Source organism: Thunnus maccoyii, chromosome 14 (assembly GCF_910596095.1).
Source record: "Thunnus maccoyii chromosome 14, fThuMac1.1, whole genome shotgun sequence".
Classification (NCBI taxonomy): Eukaryota; Metazoa; Chordata; class Actinopteri; order Scombriformes; family Scombridae; genus Thunnus; species Thunnus maccoyii.
The window spans coordinates 5,143,292-5,157,745 of record NC_056546.1 but is presented as its reverse complement, the minus strand read 5'-3'; the positions used below and the strand labels follow the sequence as shown (position 1 = coordinate 5,157,745).

General features: G+C 41.5%; 1 protein-coding gene across 6 annotated transcripts in view; it reads right to left on the bottom strand.

Annotated features, from left to right (window-relative positions):
• Nucleotides 1–14,454, bottom strand: part of itsn1 (intersectin 1 (SH3 domain protein)) — a 50,044-nt gene that overhangs the window by 24,450 nt on the left and 11,140 nt on the right. For 3 of the 6 annotated variants that reach the window (XM_042432853.1, XM_042432847.1, XM_042432850.1), the window contains exons 6-21: nucleotides 13,911–14,105; nucleotides 13,110–13,188; nucleotides 12,855–12,964; nucleotides 12,671–12,734; nucleotides 12,441–12,578; nucleotides 12,132–12,226; nucleotides 11,339–11,478; nucleotides 10,940–11,062; nucleotides 10,445–10,594; nucleotides 9,737–9,877; nucleotides 9,465–9,552; nucleotides 8,892–9,031; nucleotides 2,739–2,875; nucleotides 2,303–2,580; nucleotides 1,283–1,443; nucleotides 76–126 (exon numbers count right to left, since the gene is read on the bottom strand). In XM_042432853.1, coding sequence (XP_042288787.1) covers nucleotides 76–126; nucleotides 1,283–1,443; nucleotides 2,303–2,580; nucleotides 2,739–2,875; nucleotides 8,892–9,031; nucleotides 9,465–9,552; nucleotides 9,737–9,877; nucleotides 10,445–10,594; nucleotides 10,940–11,062; nucleotides 11,339–11,478; nucleotides 12,132–12,226; nucleotides 12,441–12,578; nucleotides 12,671–12,734; nucleotides 12,855–12,964; nucleotides 13,110–13,188; nucleotides 13,911–14,105 — 2,090 coding nt within the window. The remainder of the gene's footprint in view (nucleotides 1–75; nucleotides 127–1,282; nucleotides 1,444–2,302; nucleotides 2,581–2,738; nucleotides 2,876–8,891; nucleotides 9,032–9,464; nucleotides 9,553–9,736; nucleotides 9,878–10,444; nucleotides 10,595–10,939; nucleotides 11,063–11,338; nucleotides 11,479–12,131; nucleotides 12,227–12,440; nucleotides 12,579–12,670; nucleotides 12,735–12,854; nucleotides 12,965–13,109; nucleotides 13,189–13,910; nucleotides 14,106–14,454) is intronic. The other 3 variants (XM_042432851.1, XM_042432852.1, XM_042432848.1) reach the window with 2 other exon arrangements.

Here is a 14,454-nt window from a genome sequence, read left to right as displayed (position 1 = left end):
TAAAGACAATCGTCAGGTGCCCAAATGAACACTAGAACAGTTTATGCTTGTTGTAAACATTCCTCCTGTTCATACTTGCTGTTGAAGGATCCTTTTCTGATGGGGCCAAAATCTGCAGACCTGGTTCTGTGTGAAAAGTAAGTTAGTCTGAGTTGGACAAATCAGGTGGATATCAACCAACGTCAGTCTGTTTTGTACAAATATATAAATTTATCTGTGTTTATATGTCTATGTTGAGCTGTCATGGAGGAAAACTAACATCAAGAGGGCATTTTGTACCAAACAAAACTTTGAAACACATTTTTGCACTGAAAGATGACTGTAGATTTTGTCCTCCATCACTTCCTTTGACAGCGTACTAAGATGGGATCTCTTATTGGCCAGTATTGACAGGAGGAACGATTACAGCGAGCTGTTTCAATCCACATACTGGCATCCTACTACTGTTATAAGACAGACTTGAAAAATTGTGAACTTTTCTTTTAATCCAAAGATGTTAAAATGTTGTATCGTGTTTTTTTTAAGTCTTAACTTATGTATGTTGAAGTTTATTTATGGACAAGTTGATGGTAATGAAAAATGTGTTTTATGTATTTTTCACACAGCAGGTCAAATGATTCATTTATTCAGAGACGGACTGTGAATTTTAACCGTTAAACACATTCATAACTTTACACATTAACCGTGAAAACAAAAACAAGCGTAACAACAGATCTGGTTAAGATGTGCTCGGTTTAAAAAAAACAACAAAAAAAGCAAAAGACATTCATCCGCTAGAAAATGAATGAACATGGAGATGACGTGAGATGAACCAATAACAACAAGAGTTCAAATGACTGCTGGCTTGTGATTGGTGGAGGCACAACACTGGACCGGGGCAAGAACTTACCCATTCCCCCTTCACCTTCAGTTTGCACAGCAGAGAAGAGAGGAAACGAGTTAATACACACACCACAGTCATACACACACAGACGAGACACGCACACACACACACACACACACCTCAGAGAGTGTAGAGCTACACAGATAAAACACACACATACACACACAGGAGACTTTTAAATACAAAAACACACACAAACACACACAATACTAAACAAAAGAGGCAATAAAACATCATTTTATAAAAAATCATCTTTGTTAAAATTGATCAACTGAAGACACATGACCTCAAACTACACCATCATAACCTTGTGTCCCCGTTTTCTCCGTAGCTGGTCATAAGGTGGTTGGTCAAAGGAAACAAGTGTATGAATACTGAGTTAATGTGCACACTCCATACCATGATTACATCTCCAGGGGCGATACTGATCTCGTCATGGCTGCGAGCGTCGAATGGATAAAGAGCCCTGTAGTAGACCACCTTCACCGGCTGCTGCTGCTGGTCGAAGCTGCTGACTGGAGCCTTCTGGTCAAACAGATTGGGTACCGGAGCCTTTTCTACTGTTAATGAACAGAGAATTAGAGAGAATAAACAACATAGACTAGAACCTACCATCACTGTCTGCTGTTATTTAAACTCCACAGACTGTCTGGTGAAGTTTTGTTAAATGGTAAATGGACTATATAGCATTTATTTATTCATACACACACTCACACTGATGGCAGTGAGCTACCATGCGAGGCTCTGGGAGCAATTAGGGGTTCTGTGTCTCACTCGAGGACACTTTCACATGTGGACAGAAGGATGAAGATTCAATCACACTGGACTGTAGACGAGGTAAGCAGCGTCTGATTCAAAATTAGTTTAGCTGACTTTGCTAACATTTAACACCAGAACTGAGAGTGTCAGAGTCAGAGCAGGAAACAGAGTCACTCTTCTCCACGCTGCTCTGTCCTCTGTTTCCATCACAGTTATGTGTTTGAGTCACTTAGAGACAGTTTGCAGCCTGTCTTGCTGCCACCCTGCTTTACTCTGTATATAATAACACAGCTTAAAAAAAGAGGCAGCGATTCAACTGACGAAATGTGTCGTGATGCTTTTCAACTGATGCATCGATGTTTACGGTGCAGCCCTACAAAAAGACACAGTGCTGCTTCTTGCTAACAGAGCTATGAGCTAGAATCAGTTCAGAGTTTAGAGGACAGTGTGTCAAAGTCTTTTCTTCCATTATGGATTATTGATTTTTGACACATGCCAATAATCTAACCCCCTGAAATTAAGTGGAGGTGCCATATCAAGTGAATTAATTAGCCACTGATGACATCATACACAGGTTACCACTAAACACCAGTCCCAGATCTTGGTGTCTCATTTGTTCCTAATTCTCTATTTCATGTGCACATACTAGTCGTAACACACCTGCTGAAGTCCAGGGGTCGCTCGGCTGGCTGAATAACTTGGTCAGTTTCTCCTGCATGTCTTTCTTCCCTTTCCCCTCGTCCTCCTTCTCTTCTACTGATCCCGCTCCCTTCCGGCCTTCGTCCTCCTCCTCCATCCCTCTCCTCTTCCTCTCCTCCTCTTCTTGAGTCACTCTGTTTAGCCAGGCGTGTGGCGCGGAGCTGGTGGCGGGGCTAGGAGCTTTTGGGACGGAGCCTCCAGCTTCATCCCTCCAGGCTACGCTTTCCTCTGATGACAACCTGAGAGAGAAACACACGAAAGGACGAATCTGAGAAACCGTCTTTCGTATTTTGAACGTCTTTTCATGGCAGCCGCTGACAAATACTTTTTTTCCTTCTTAATGTAATCGCTTTAGTAAAATTCAATGCATTTGCAACTCTCTGGTATATATTCTTACCTGCTTTCCTGCAGTTCAGCAGACTTTCTCTCGCTCGGGGTGTGTATGTGAGTGTGTGTGTGTGTCAGTGTGTGTGCGTCTCCTTCCAGCTCCTTCTGTTTCTGTCTCTGCTGCCGGCTGTGGATTTCCCTCAGCTCCTGCAAGGCATCGTGGGATACAGGAAAGGAACAAGCAGTGAGGAGGAAGTGGGATCAGAGGGCTGGTTGCTATGGGTTACCATCGACAACAACAAAAAGAGCAGTAGCAGCGGCAACAACAACAACAGCAACAACAGCAATAGCAGCAATATGTATTAGTCAGGTGATCAAGGCAAGCTCCGCCCCATCTGTTGCTGGTAACCATGGCAACGATGTCAATATAAAATCTTAATAGACAAGGTTGGCGAGCAGCTCACTGCTTTTTGTGTTCAAAAAGCAGTTCCAGCTGATTCTTCGCTGCAGGTGAAACTGCTTTAAGGCCTCCAAACTTGTCAGTGAGTGTATTAAAGCAGTTCATGAGATAAACAAGTTAGCTCAGTGGCGGCACATCCCGTCCTGTTTCTGGTGAGGAGACTGATGATTTCCAATCCAGTCACTGGCTCTGGAGGAAGGATTTGAGTTAGCCAAAAACTATACACCAAACAAAACTAAACTGGTCTAAACTACAGGTTAACCTTCAAAAAAGTGTTTACGCATGTTATGGCCTTGCTCACTGCCACCTAATATACCATCACCTGCAACTGGTCAACGATGTTAAGTGATTGACAGATGATGTTTTTTAGGGATTGCACCAACTCTATAACAGTTACTTAATTTGATGTGGACACCTGAAAAATAAACAACCAGCTACTGTCAGTGAAGAGGTTTTTCACAACATCATATTCAACAGCACGTTTACAGCCTATGAGACCAGGGCTGCAACTAATGATTGATTCATTATTGATTTATCTGTTGATTATTTTCCTGATTCACCAACAGACAACAACCCAAAAATATTTAGTTTACTATCATAGAAGATAGTAGAAAATTGTAAAGTGTGATGTAAAGAATCTTTGAGTATTTAGAAAAGCCCTCTAGAAATAAAATGTATTACTACCTCGAGCTGCAACGATCAGTCCATCAACAGAAAATTAATCATCAACTATTCTTTAATCATTTCAGTCAGGTTTTTTTAGGCAAAAATGCCAAATGTTTGCTGGTTTCAGCTCCTCGAATGTGATAATTTAATGCTTTTCTTTGTCATATTTGACAGTAAAGTGAATATTTTTGGGTCTTTGTCTGTTGGTTGGACAAAATAAGACATTTAAAGACGTCACCTTAACTGTTTAATGGACAAAATGATAAATCAGTTAATCGTGAACATCATCTGCATATTAATTGATAATGAAAATGATCATTAGTTGCAGCCTTATTATTATAATTATTACTAACTAACATTAACTAAGGTACCTGCTAGTCTGCAGATCAATGAGGTAGCAGATAAACTTACTAATCATGAAATGTTTAACAAACTGAAGTGAACCTAATTTTGAGTCTTGGGATTGTTAGAAATCATACATTTTGTTTTTGAGAGGTGTTTTTTTGGGGTGGTGCATGTCACTGGAGGTGGGTTTTATCACTACTGGAGACCAGAGTCCCAAACACAGACAGGGCTCTGGTCACGGTGGCGGGGCGGAGCTTGCACAAAGCACAATATGTTTGTGGGAGGGGTTAATAGTAAACAAAAAAAAGGATGAGGGGGAGAAGGGGAGACGGGGGATGTGGTGGAGGAGGAGGGGGGCAGTTCTGTGTAGTCATGACAACCAGCTGTGCCATTAGAAAACACTCTGTTACTATAACAACACAAGGGATCTGTCGTGTTTCAGCCAAACAACCAATGTGAGAAAACCTTCATGGACAAGCAAACCAATCAAACCACAAGAAGAGACTGACGGAGGAGTGAAACTACAACTTTGGAGAGACAGAGAACTCCAAATCGCCTGAAACATGAAGTGGAAACATATGAGACGACACAGCATGCTGAGCACACACTCCTGCACCAACGGACTGGACAGACACACACATTCACACAAAAATAAATAGACCATACTCAGATTCTACGTTATCAACATGCTAGCCTACTAAACATCTACTAGCTTCTACTTGTCTGGCTGAAACATCCTCTTGTGGCATAAAGGAAGTAGTATTACAGGACAGTGTGCTAATCTAGTAAAGTAGCCTAGCATAGCAACACCTCATCTAGTACACCTGCTAACCCAGCACGGCCGCTAGCTTAGCATGACCACTGTGTGCAGCGTTAATCATGGGAGCATAGTTAGCCAGCTGGCTACGTAGTGAGCTAACACCAGCTTGGCAAAGAAAAGATGTGGAGCTGAAAAAGGAGGACAGATAGAGAGGATACATTAATTTTAGAGGACAGGAAGCAGAGGAGAGAGAGAGAGAAGATAAAGAGAAGGGAAAATAGGAACAAAAGATGAAGCAAAGAGGAGAAAGGATGAAGAGTAGAAAAACAGGAAAGGAAGATACACAAGAGGAGAAGAAGAAGAAGAAGGAAGGAAGAGACAGAGAGGAGAGGGTTGGGCTGGTAGGGGAGGCGAGGCTGGGTTGTTGTGTGAACCTTTATAACGTAGTCTAGCCGTGCCAGACACACCCTGACGGCTGACACACACTCCTGTAGCTGTCCCTGCTCCTGGCACTGAAACACACACACATACACACACACACACACACGCACACATGTACGATCAACACAGACAAACACACACTCACAGACAGTTTATGCTTGAGTCCATATTTACACATTAATGTATTCAGGAGAACTCATCAGTCAGCACTCTTCCTACTTGTAAGAGCTTTAAATAAATTAAGAGTGTCCTTAAAATTGAATCTGAGAGGGAAACATTTGACATATGACGTCCTTCTGGCCTTTGTTCCTAACATTTCGGCTCATTTGCGAGCTCCACTTGCAGAGTTTAAAGGTGGAATACATGCAGAGTGGGTGCTTAAATAAAAAACTGAGTGCTATTCAAATAATTTCATGTATAACCCGAGGATGAGGTGTTTGCATGTAGTATCTCTGTTTATCGATAGTTTTCCAAGTACCTGGGTTATGTTTTAATCCATGACCCGTGATGGTTTCCTTTCAGTATACATTAAACAAAACAAAAAAAAAAAAAGAGTGTGCTTTTTGGCTTGACTCATGTAAGGAGAGGCGTTTGTGACTCACTGTGATGAGTAATGTGCTGTTACAACTGTAAGTGTAGCCAGAATTATAAAAACAGGCTCGAGTTGGCAACAGCCCAGAGTTGTCAGCCAGTTCAGTGCAGCCTGCAGTAAACCTGAACTGACTCTTCAGCTCATCTAGATTTATGTTCAATCTGTTTTCAGACTGTGATAAAATTGATTTTTAAGCCATATAGGTCCTTACTAGTAAAGGAACATGTAGATATACACACAAAGATGACTGTTTTGAGCTCGCCCTCACCAGAAAATGGACAGTATAGATCTAAAACTCAGGCCAGCAAAAACCGCCACCTAGCCGTCGTAGTAATTATGAGTGACGATGACGTCAATATAAGGTGACTTGATGAGAATATTTTACCTTGTTTGGAGGAGGCGGGTTGGGTGGAGGCTTTCCCATTTCCAACTGTGAGTCGGGACATTCTTTTAAAAAAACGTAACGTTGTGGTGTTTACTGCTGCCATGACGATGACGGTTGCGTAATATTAAACAAGTATAAACCACATTTCAAGTGATCATTTTAACCCACAACCTGATCTTTCCCTATATGGCATGAACGTTAACTATAGGTTGTTTTTGACGGCCTGAATTTTAGACCTATACTGTCGCTATTTTATGAGGATGTGTTGCTGTTTTAGTTAAAATGTGTAAAATGTGTGTTTATGTGTAAAAGATGCTTGCATCCTTAACCACATATGATAAACAAAATACCACATAAAAGTAACTGCTGATGAAGTAACCGATTATTTGCTAAATAAACGTCTTTTGATATGAAAAAGGTTTTTTTTTCTCCATCACCACTTATGAGTATTGCGTGCCAAATCGTCAGAGGTGTTACTGACTCTGACCTGTGAGACTAGAACAAACAACATACCAGGGATCAGTAAACATGAGTATGTGTGTCAGTGCCCACTCGCAGCTTGACAATTACAGTCAAGCATCTAGCTGCCTGGTAAGAGGCAACGCAGTGCAGTACACATATTAAAAAACAGGAGTGTCAGCCCCAAACCAGGCTTTTTTAAAAGTCTGGCTTGTTTTTGTTAAAAGACAAAACTTTCTAAAGTGACTAAAATACTTGCAGCTTGCAGGTTAGTAGTGTGACAAGAGGGTGTTTTTTTTTTTACCATTTCTCCAATAATCTGCCAAATTAGCAGGTCAAATCCAAATGCAAAAAAAAAAAAGTTCTATAGTCCAGGTCTGCCATTAGAAGTGTTCGACATATGATTTTATATTAGAGATTACATCCCAGCTGCAGTACCACCCCAGTCCAGCAGTGGCAGTGTGCTCTACCTGTCTCCCTCTCTGTTCCTCCTGAAGCTGGCGTCGCAGGGCTTCTATCCTGGCACAGTGGTTGGCATAGAACTCACACAGAGACTGGCATTGGCAAGGGAGCAAAAGGCCAGTGTGGGGAGATAAATAAAAAAAAGGGGGGTAGAAAATATAGAAAGGAAGGGTTTAATATGTGGATTAAACAAAGAATATAACAGGGAGAAAATGAAGGCAAGAGGTCGAGAAGTACAGGAAGAGAGAAGTGGGGATGAGACATGAAGGAGGAAGACAGCGAGTAGAAGCAGAGAGGAAGAGTCCCGGTGGGTTAGGAGGACGGAGAGGACACGGCAGTGTGATGAGAGAGGATTTTGGGGGAGAAGAAGTGGTGTGGAAATTAAGGCGGAGGGCAGTATAGTCAAACATGGTTCACATCTCAGTGGTCTGTGCTTCTGTTTCACAAAGAGTTACACCACTGAGGCGTGGCTGCACTTTCCTCTAGACAGACTGGTGTCCAAGACCGCTGGTTTTGTTTGTTGCTTCGAGATTTTTGTGCCACTTCCCCAAAATCAGAGTGTAATATTATCTACGCTGAATAAAACTGAGGACCCGCTTTATTAGATTAGCAATTACAACAAATCAATTTATTGTAGTTGTTTTCCTCCCTTCTTCCTTCTCATTCTCCTCTCCTCCTCGTTGGGACGCACCAGAGGACTAACTCTCCTCACTTTGACCTGACTGAGGAAATCAGGAGAAAATAAGAAAAGAAAAAAAAATCTGGGATAAAAGTCTGTGAAACATGAACAGACTGCTGTACTCCGACCCCCCAAGAAATAAAATAATAACAATCCCTCCATCTTCCTCTCTCAGTAGAGAACTGTTGGTGAAAGCTACATGAAGCTGCTGTCTGAGGAACCAGCTAACACCAGAAACACAGCAGTGACCATTAATACACAGTAATAACACACTGACAGACACAGATACAGTAGTCAGAAAACACTGTGACTATGTTAAACTAGTGTGAGGATGGAGGTATGACAGACAGGACAGGACATTATTTAAAGCTATGTTAGCTAACAGCAGTTTGAACATGGATGATGTTACATTTCGCAAGCTAGTTAATGTGTAAATTAGCTGTTAAATTACATAGATTTATTTGAATTAATAAAACACTACAGCAATGTATCAACCAGACAGGATATCAGTATTATTAAACTGCATCTTTATGTTGGTTACTTCAGTTTTTTGTTACATGGACATAAAACATTCTTCTTCTATGAGCCAAATTCAGGCGGTGTCGTATCATTTAAGAGTGTTATAAGTGTTATCACATGTACTTTTTAACCTTAATGTCAAAAGTTCTGTTAAAACAATATTCAAAGTTGCATGAATGCAAAAACAAATGACACAAACGATACAAATTCTACTATTTAGCTCAATCATTTGTGCCCTTTCTGTCCTATTGTTGGCTTTTAGATTCATATCTGATATTTTTCCAGGTAATTCTGTTTAAGTGCAATTAAATAGTTTTGTTTTTTTGCTGTGTCATGACAGCATCTAGTTAGTTTGTTAACAATGTTGTTTATTAAGGCAATTATATATTTACCTGCTTTAGCCCTGACTCATATCTCCTGTCCTGTCTTAATGTTTGGGTTAATCAGCCGTTTACCTTCAGCTGGGTGTTGAAAGCATCTATTTCTAGCAGTTTGGCCCTGGTTTCTCTCTCCACAGCATCCAGCTGTTCTCTGAGCTGCTGTCTGCTGGTCTCCTTCTGCTCCACGGCCTTCTGCAGGGATGACAGACTATCACCTAAACACACGGAGACAGTGTGAGATCAGGTTAGATCCGTTAGACAGATAGGTTTGTGTCAAATATATCGAATGAGACAGTGATAGAAAGTAGGTGTAATCCTGCTTGCTCAGGATTTATTATTATGTGTCATGGTAGTTAAAACATTTTATCTTCAAACCATCGACAGTCCTGCTTTTATCTTGACAGCCGTGCGTTTCTAATCCTTTAATTGGAATTTAAAATATCAAAACCATCAAAATTGGAGCAGGTGTTAATGGGAATAATTATAACACTTTACTGTATGACGTCCACCACTCTACATTCATAACTGTTGCTGTGGAAACGTGTTAAATATACAGTATAACTGGCACAAACACCCTGAAACGTGATGCAAGAATAAACATGTATCATTTATACATTTAAGTGTGTTTTTAGTGTGTGTAATACTCACGTTGGAGGCTGTTCTGTTGAACCTGTTTCAGCTGGTCGTTGAGACTCTGTTTATCAGGAATTAGCCTCCCCAACCACTGCTGGGAGTCCTGCAACAAAAACAAAACAAACAAAAAACATCACAATTTTTTAATCGATTCCCTTTTTCACTACATGTAGAAGTACATTTAACACTACTCTACTACATGAACATGTTCTACAGTTTCCGAGTGCGTGTCTGTTATCATGAATTCTTCCTGTGATCAAAGCTATAGATTGTATGTTTTTGCGTACTTGCAGCTGCTGTTGTAACAGTGTGATTTCAGCGATGCGTGTTTCCCTGGTCTGATTGGTCTGCTCCACCTCTTTCCTCTGAGCGGACAAACGAAACCGGACGTCCTTCAGTTTACCCTCCAACTGCGTCTTCTTGTCGTTCTGGAGAAAGAGACGGGGAGATGGAAGGGGAATATGTTACATTTCTTTATGTAATTAAAGTTTTTATTCACTTTTTTCCAACTATACAAACATAATAACATAAAGGAACAGTTACTATAGTAAATCAATGAAAAATAAGTAACAGAACAAACAGAAGAAAACAAACAAAATACATCTGGGCAAATATAATTAGCTACAAGTACAGTGTTCTGTTCTTCTTGTTGGCATTGGTTGTTTGTTTTTGGTCTGTCTTTGACTAAGATAAACTTTAAAGCTCACAGCTGTCACACACACACACACACACACACACACACACACACACACACACACACACACACACACACACACACACACACACACTCTGTTACCAGTAAGATGAAACTCTTTACAACAGGGTGACGTGGTTAAGTTGGCGACTGAAGCATCAGAGCTACCAGTCATTATCTCCAGTTTGTTCTGTTTTTATTGCTCATTTATTGTCCTCCTCAGCAGTATAAACCAGTCTGCACTGACTCATATATAACATGTATATAAGTATGTATGATCATGTGACTTGTGTTTGATTACCAGAGCCTCCAGTTCAAACTCCAGGGTCTTCTTCCTGGCTTTGAGCAGCACGATACTCTCCTGCTCTCTGTTTCTTTGAGTCAGGAGCTCCTGACGACGTTGACGCTCCCACTCCAACTGACGCTGACGCTCCAACTCCCGCTTCGCAGCCTGGATGGACCAAAGACACACACACACATACATTAAAACACCTTTTTTTTTTAATCCCCCGTAGTCACAATATTATATCTCAAAAGTCTACATGAGATGAGATATTACATCACATCCTATTATAATCATACAGTATATTATACACTTCATTACACACAACGAGCCATCTGCTGTAAGAGCGTAAATTAGGCCCTTTAACGTAAGAGTTGATGTGAAAGGTCTATAAGTTGTCTGCAGCGGATGTAATTACACATCTGCAGCAGCTGAACGTTAAGTCAACCGTAACTCTTAAATTAAAATGCAGATACATGGTAATCATTTTCTCCTCTCCTCTCTCCTTCGTACCTCTCTCCTCTCGATCTCTTTGCGTCTCTCTTCTTCTCTCTGCCTCTCCAGCTCTCTCTGTTTCTCCAGCTGTTTTTCTAATTCCTGTTGTCGTCTCCTCTCCTGCTCCAGTCTCTCGCGCTCCTGAGACACAAACATACAAGGATCAGCTCGCAGAACAAAAAAAAAAAAGAACTATTATTTTGTTAAAGGTCACCCCGATGCATCTTCATTTCCTCCTAGTTTCAATACGTGTAATAAATGTAAATAATGTCCTGATGTGTTTCAAAGACATGAGAGATAACTGTTACAGTGAGAGCGCTGTGGCTATCGTAAATGTTTTATGAGCTTATATACAAGCCATACATTCAAATGATGAGTGCACACAGTGTGAAAATGAGATAATGATCATCTAGATACCTTTCTCTCCTGTTCCTCTCTCTCCAGCGCCGCCAGCCTCTCCTGTTCTTTCCTCTGCTGCTCCTGCAGAGCCTGACGTCTCTTCTCCAACTCCAGGTTTCCTCGCTCGAAGTTCTCCCTCTTCTTATCCTCGAACGTCACTGCGGGGAGACAAAAAAAGCAGAAAATTAACTTTTTTTGTCCATTCGCCACCGCGGCGAGCAAATTCACCCGCCACTTCACGAATTCACCAGCATCTGGCCTGTTGCCGGTGCTGTTTTCCATCTCTGGATTAAAGCTTTTAAAACATACAAGTACATGAAATGTGGGGAAACAAAACAGCGAAAGAGCTCTCATGTTTCTGGCCTTGCTTAAGATATTTCTGATTTATTTTAAACTGCCAGAACAGTTTTAAAAACACGAAAATAAATGTGACTCGTGGAACGGCCAGAAAAGTAACAAAGTAAACATGAATTAAAAACGGACTACAGTTTGTTTAACTATTCGGAGAGGCTGATACTGAGGCGACAGCTGTTTCGTGTGCCGGTTAATGAAAACAAGAAGCAGCGGGGTTTTATGGTTATGCTTTTATGGCAGCAAACAGATCACAAAAACGAGAGTGAAAGTAGAGAGAATGCTGTTGTGTTTTAAAGTTATGTTCACCGATGTTGAAACATTTTTGTTTATTAAAAAATCACAGTGACGCGTTAGAGTTAAAACAGCAGAAAATTAAAGAGTCTAGTGCAGTAAACTGAACTGCTGAGGGCAGCTCTTGTCCCAGTTTGACCAGTTAACACGGCTAGTGACCACTCACCTGGTAGTTTCTTTTCCTGGCTGCTTTCCGTCTCTTCTTCCACCTCCTCCTGGACGCTCTTCTGGTCCGACTGAACACTGTCACTACGTACACGCCTTTAACACACAAATTATATTCACAAATATAGATAACCAGCACAACATAAACAGTAATAGATAAAAACTACTTTGGACCTGTGTTTTAACCATGTTTCTGATGTTTCTTAGCAAAAACTAGTAAATATCAGTTTACTACTAGTTTCCTTGACAACAAACATACGGCCTGTATGTCCACCAGTCAATGAACGAGATATTTAATTACAGTATTCACCTGAATGTAGGTGGGAGGTAATCTGGTGGTAACACAGGGGGTAGCGGTAGACCGGACATAGCCATGTCTATGAGGTGCATGGCCAAGATAAACTCCTCAGCTGTTAGCTTTCCATCCTGGTCGATATCTGATAGACTCCTGAAGGAGAAAAAGATTGAGCAAATTTCATTTTTGAATGCTTAACGTCTGTTAAGAGTTAAGATTTAATGGTTAGATTTCAAAGTACTGACCATATCGTGGCCAGCTGGCCCTGAGGAAGACTGGACTGCATCAGGATAGTGCGAGCCTGGGGACCTGGAACACGTGCACGATCGCGCACAGAAACACCCATAAATACAATAATACATTGAAATGCTGAGGCAAACAAAATACTATCAGAAATAATGACATGCGAGTGTTGGTGCGGGTGTGTACCGGTGAGGTGTCCACTCATCATCTTGTCATGGGAGTTAAAAAGCTGCCTGTACTTCAGCCTGGAGGACTGAGGAACAGCCCAATCAACCGGAACCAGGGGGGGCTGACTACTACGACAAGTAACAAGAGGCAGAGCAAAGGATTACCATGGAAACATAACACATATAAATGTAGGATGCACAATCAAAATGCTCCTGGGTGAGGAGCCATGATCGAGATATAAGGGGAAACTATAATTCTGATAACCTGACATACCTGGCAGCATCAAAGGACGGCCCCTTCTGCAACTTGGTACTTGTACGATTAAATGATGAAGACTTGTTGACGGAGGAAGCTGTAGGAAGAGTGAAATATAGTCTGAAGGTTGAGATCAGAGACTGACACCGTCAAAGCGGTGTGTATATACCTTGCATTGCACCATTGCATTTCTTTTCATGGCATTCTTTATGTTGTGACAATAATGATAGTGTTGGTTTACATTAACTTCCAGTGGAAAAACCCCTGCGTCAAACTCCTGTGTCACGTACACACAATTTACAGAGAAAACGGGGGCTGATTTCACATTTCTCCGCAATTCAAATCAACCACCAGTTGTCAACCCACAAGTGATTCGGTCTATACTGACTGTGTGAAAGCTCCTACACAAGCAAAAACCTCAAGGAGCAGAACTTTCACACAGCTGCAGATAGAAGAAGACAATGGACCCACAATAAGAGAATAAAGAACTCCTGCATACTGTCTTCTGTGCTTGCAATTAGAAGAGATTTATTAGGATCAACGTTTCGGTACACAGACCTTCATCAGGTTATTTCCTGAAATAACCTGATGATGCTCCCAATAAATCTCCTCTCCTCTAATTGCAAGCACAGAAGACAGTGTGCGGGAGGTCTTCGTTCTACTCTTGCATAAACCTCTAACTAAGCTTCACAAAGACATAAAAGCATCACCCGACTGTCTAAAATGTAAATATATATGTGTGTATTATGTGTAAACAGGAGCTTAGAACTGAGACGTTTGCTGCAGACGCGACACAAACAACTTTAGCGAGGCTGTTACCTGGGTGGGAGAAGCCTGAGATGGGCTGCATCATGCCTGTGGGAGGAGCTCCGTTGGCGATGGGCTGGGGGAGGGGCGGCGGGGCGGATGAGACGAGCGGGGGAGACACTCCGACGGGGAGAGGCGGCAGGGGGAGAGGGGGCACGCCTGGCAGAGAAGTAGAGATGGGAGCCAGGGGGGGCATGGGAGGCATGCCTGGAGAAGAACAGATATATAGTGAGGACATGAGTATCAGACATTTTCATACAGAGTCACATTATATATATATATACATCATTCCCTTGAAAGTGTGTCAATGGGTGAGAGCCACAGTGGAAGCCTGAACGAGAGAGGACCATGTTTGCGTTATAACTTTATTAACAGGCAAGAAGTAGAGCTGAGAAAGAGAGAACAAACATTTTCTATATGACCTTTGAAGAAGAGAGAGTGATATCATCTTTAGAGGATGTCAAGAAATTGTGAAGAAAAGCAGATATCAGATGAACTGATAGTAAAGGATTACGTCAATGTTATTACAGTAAACTGTGTGCAGTGTTTCCTCTTT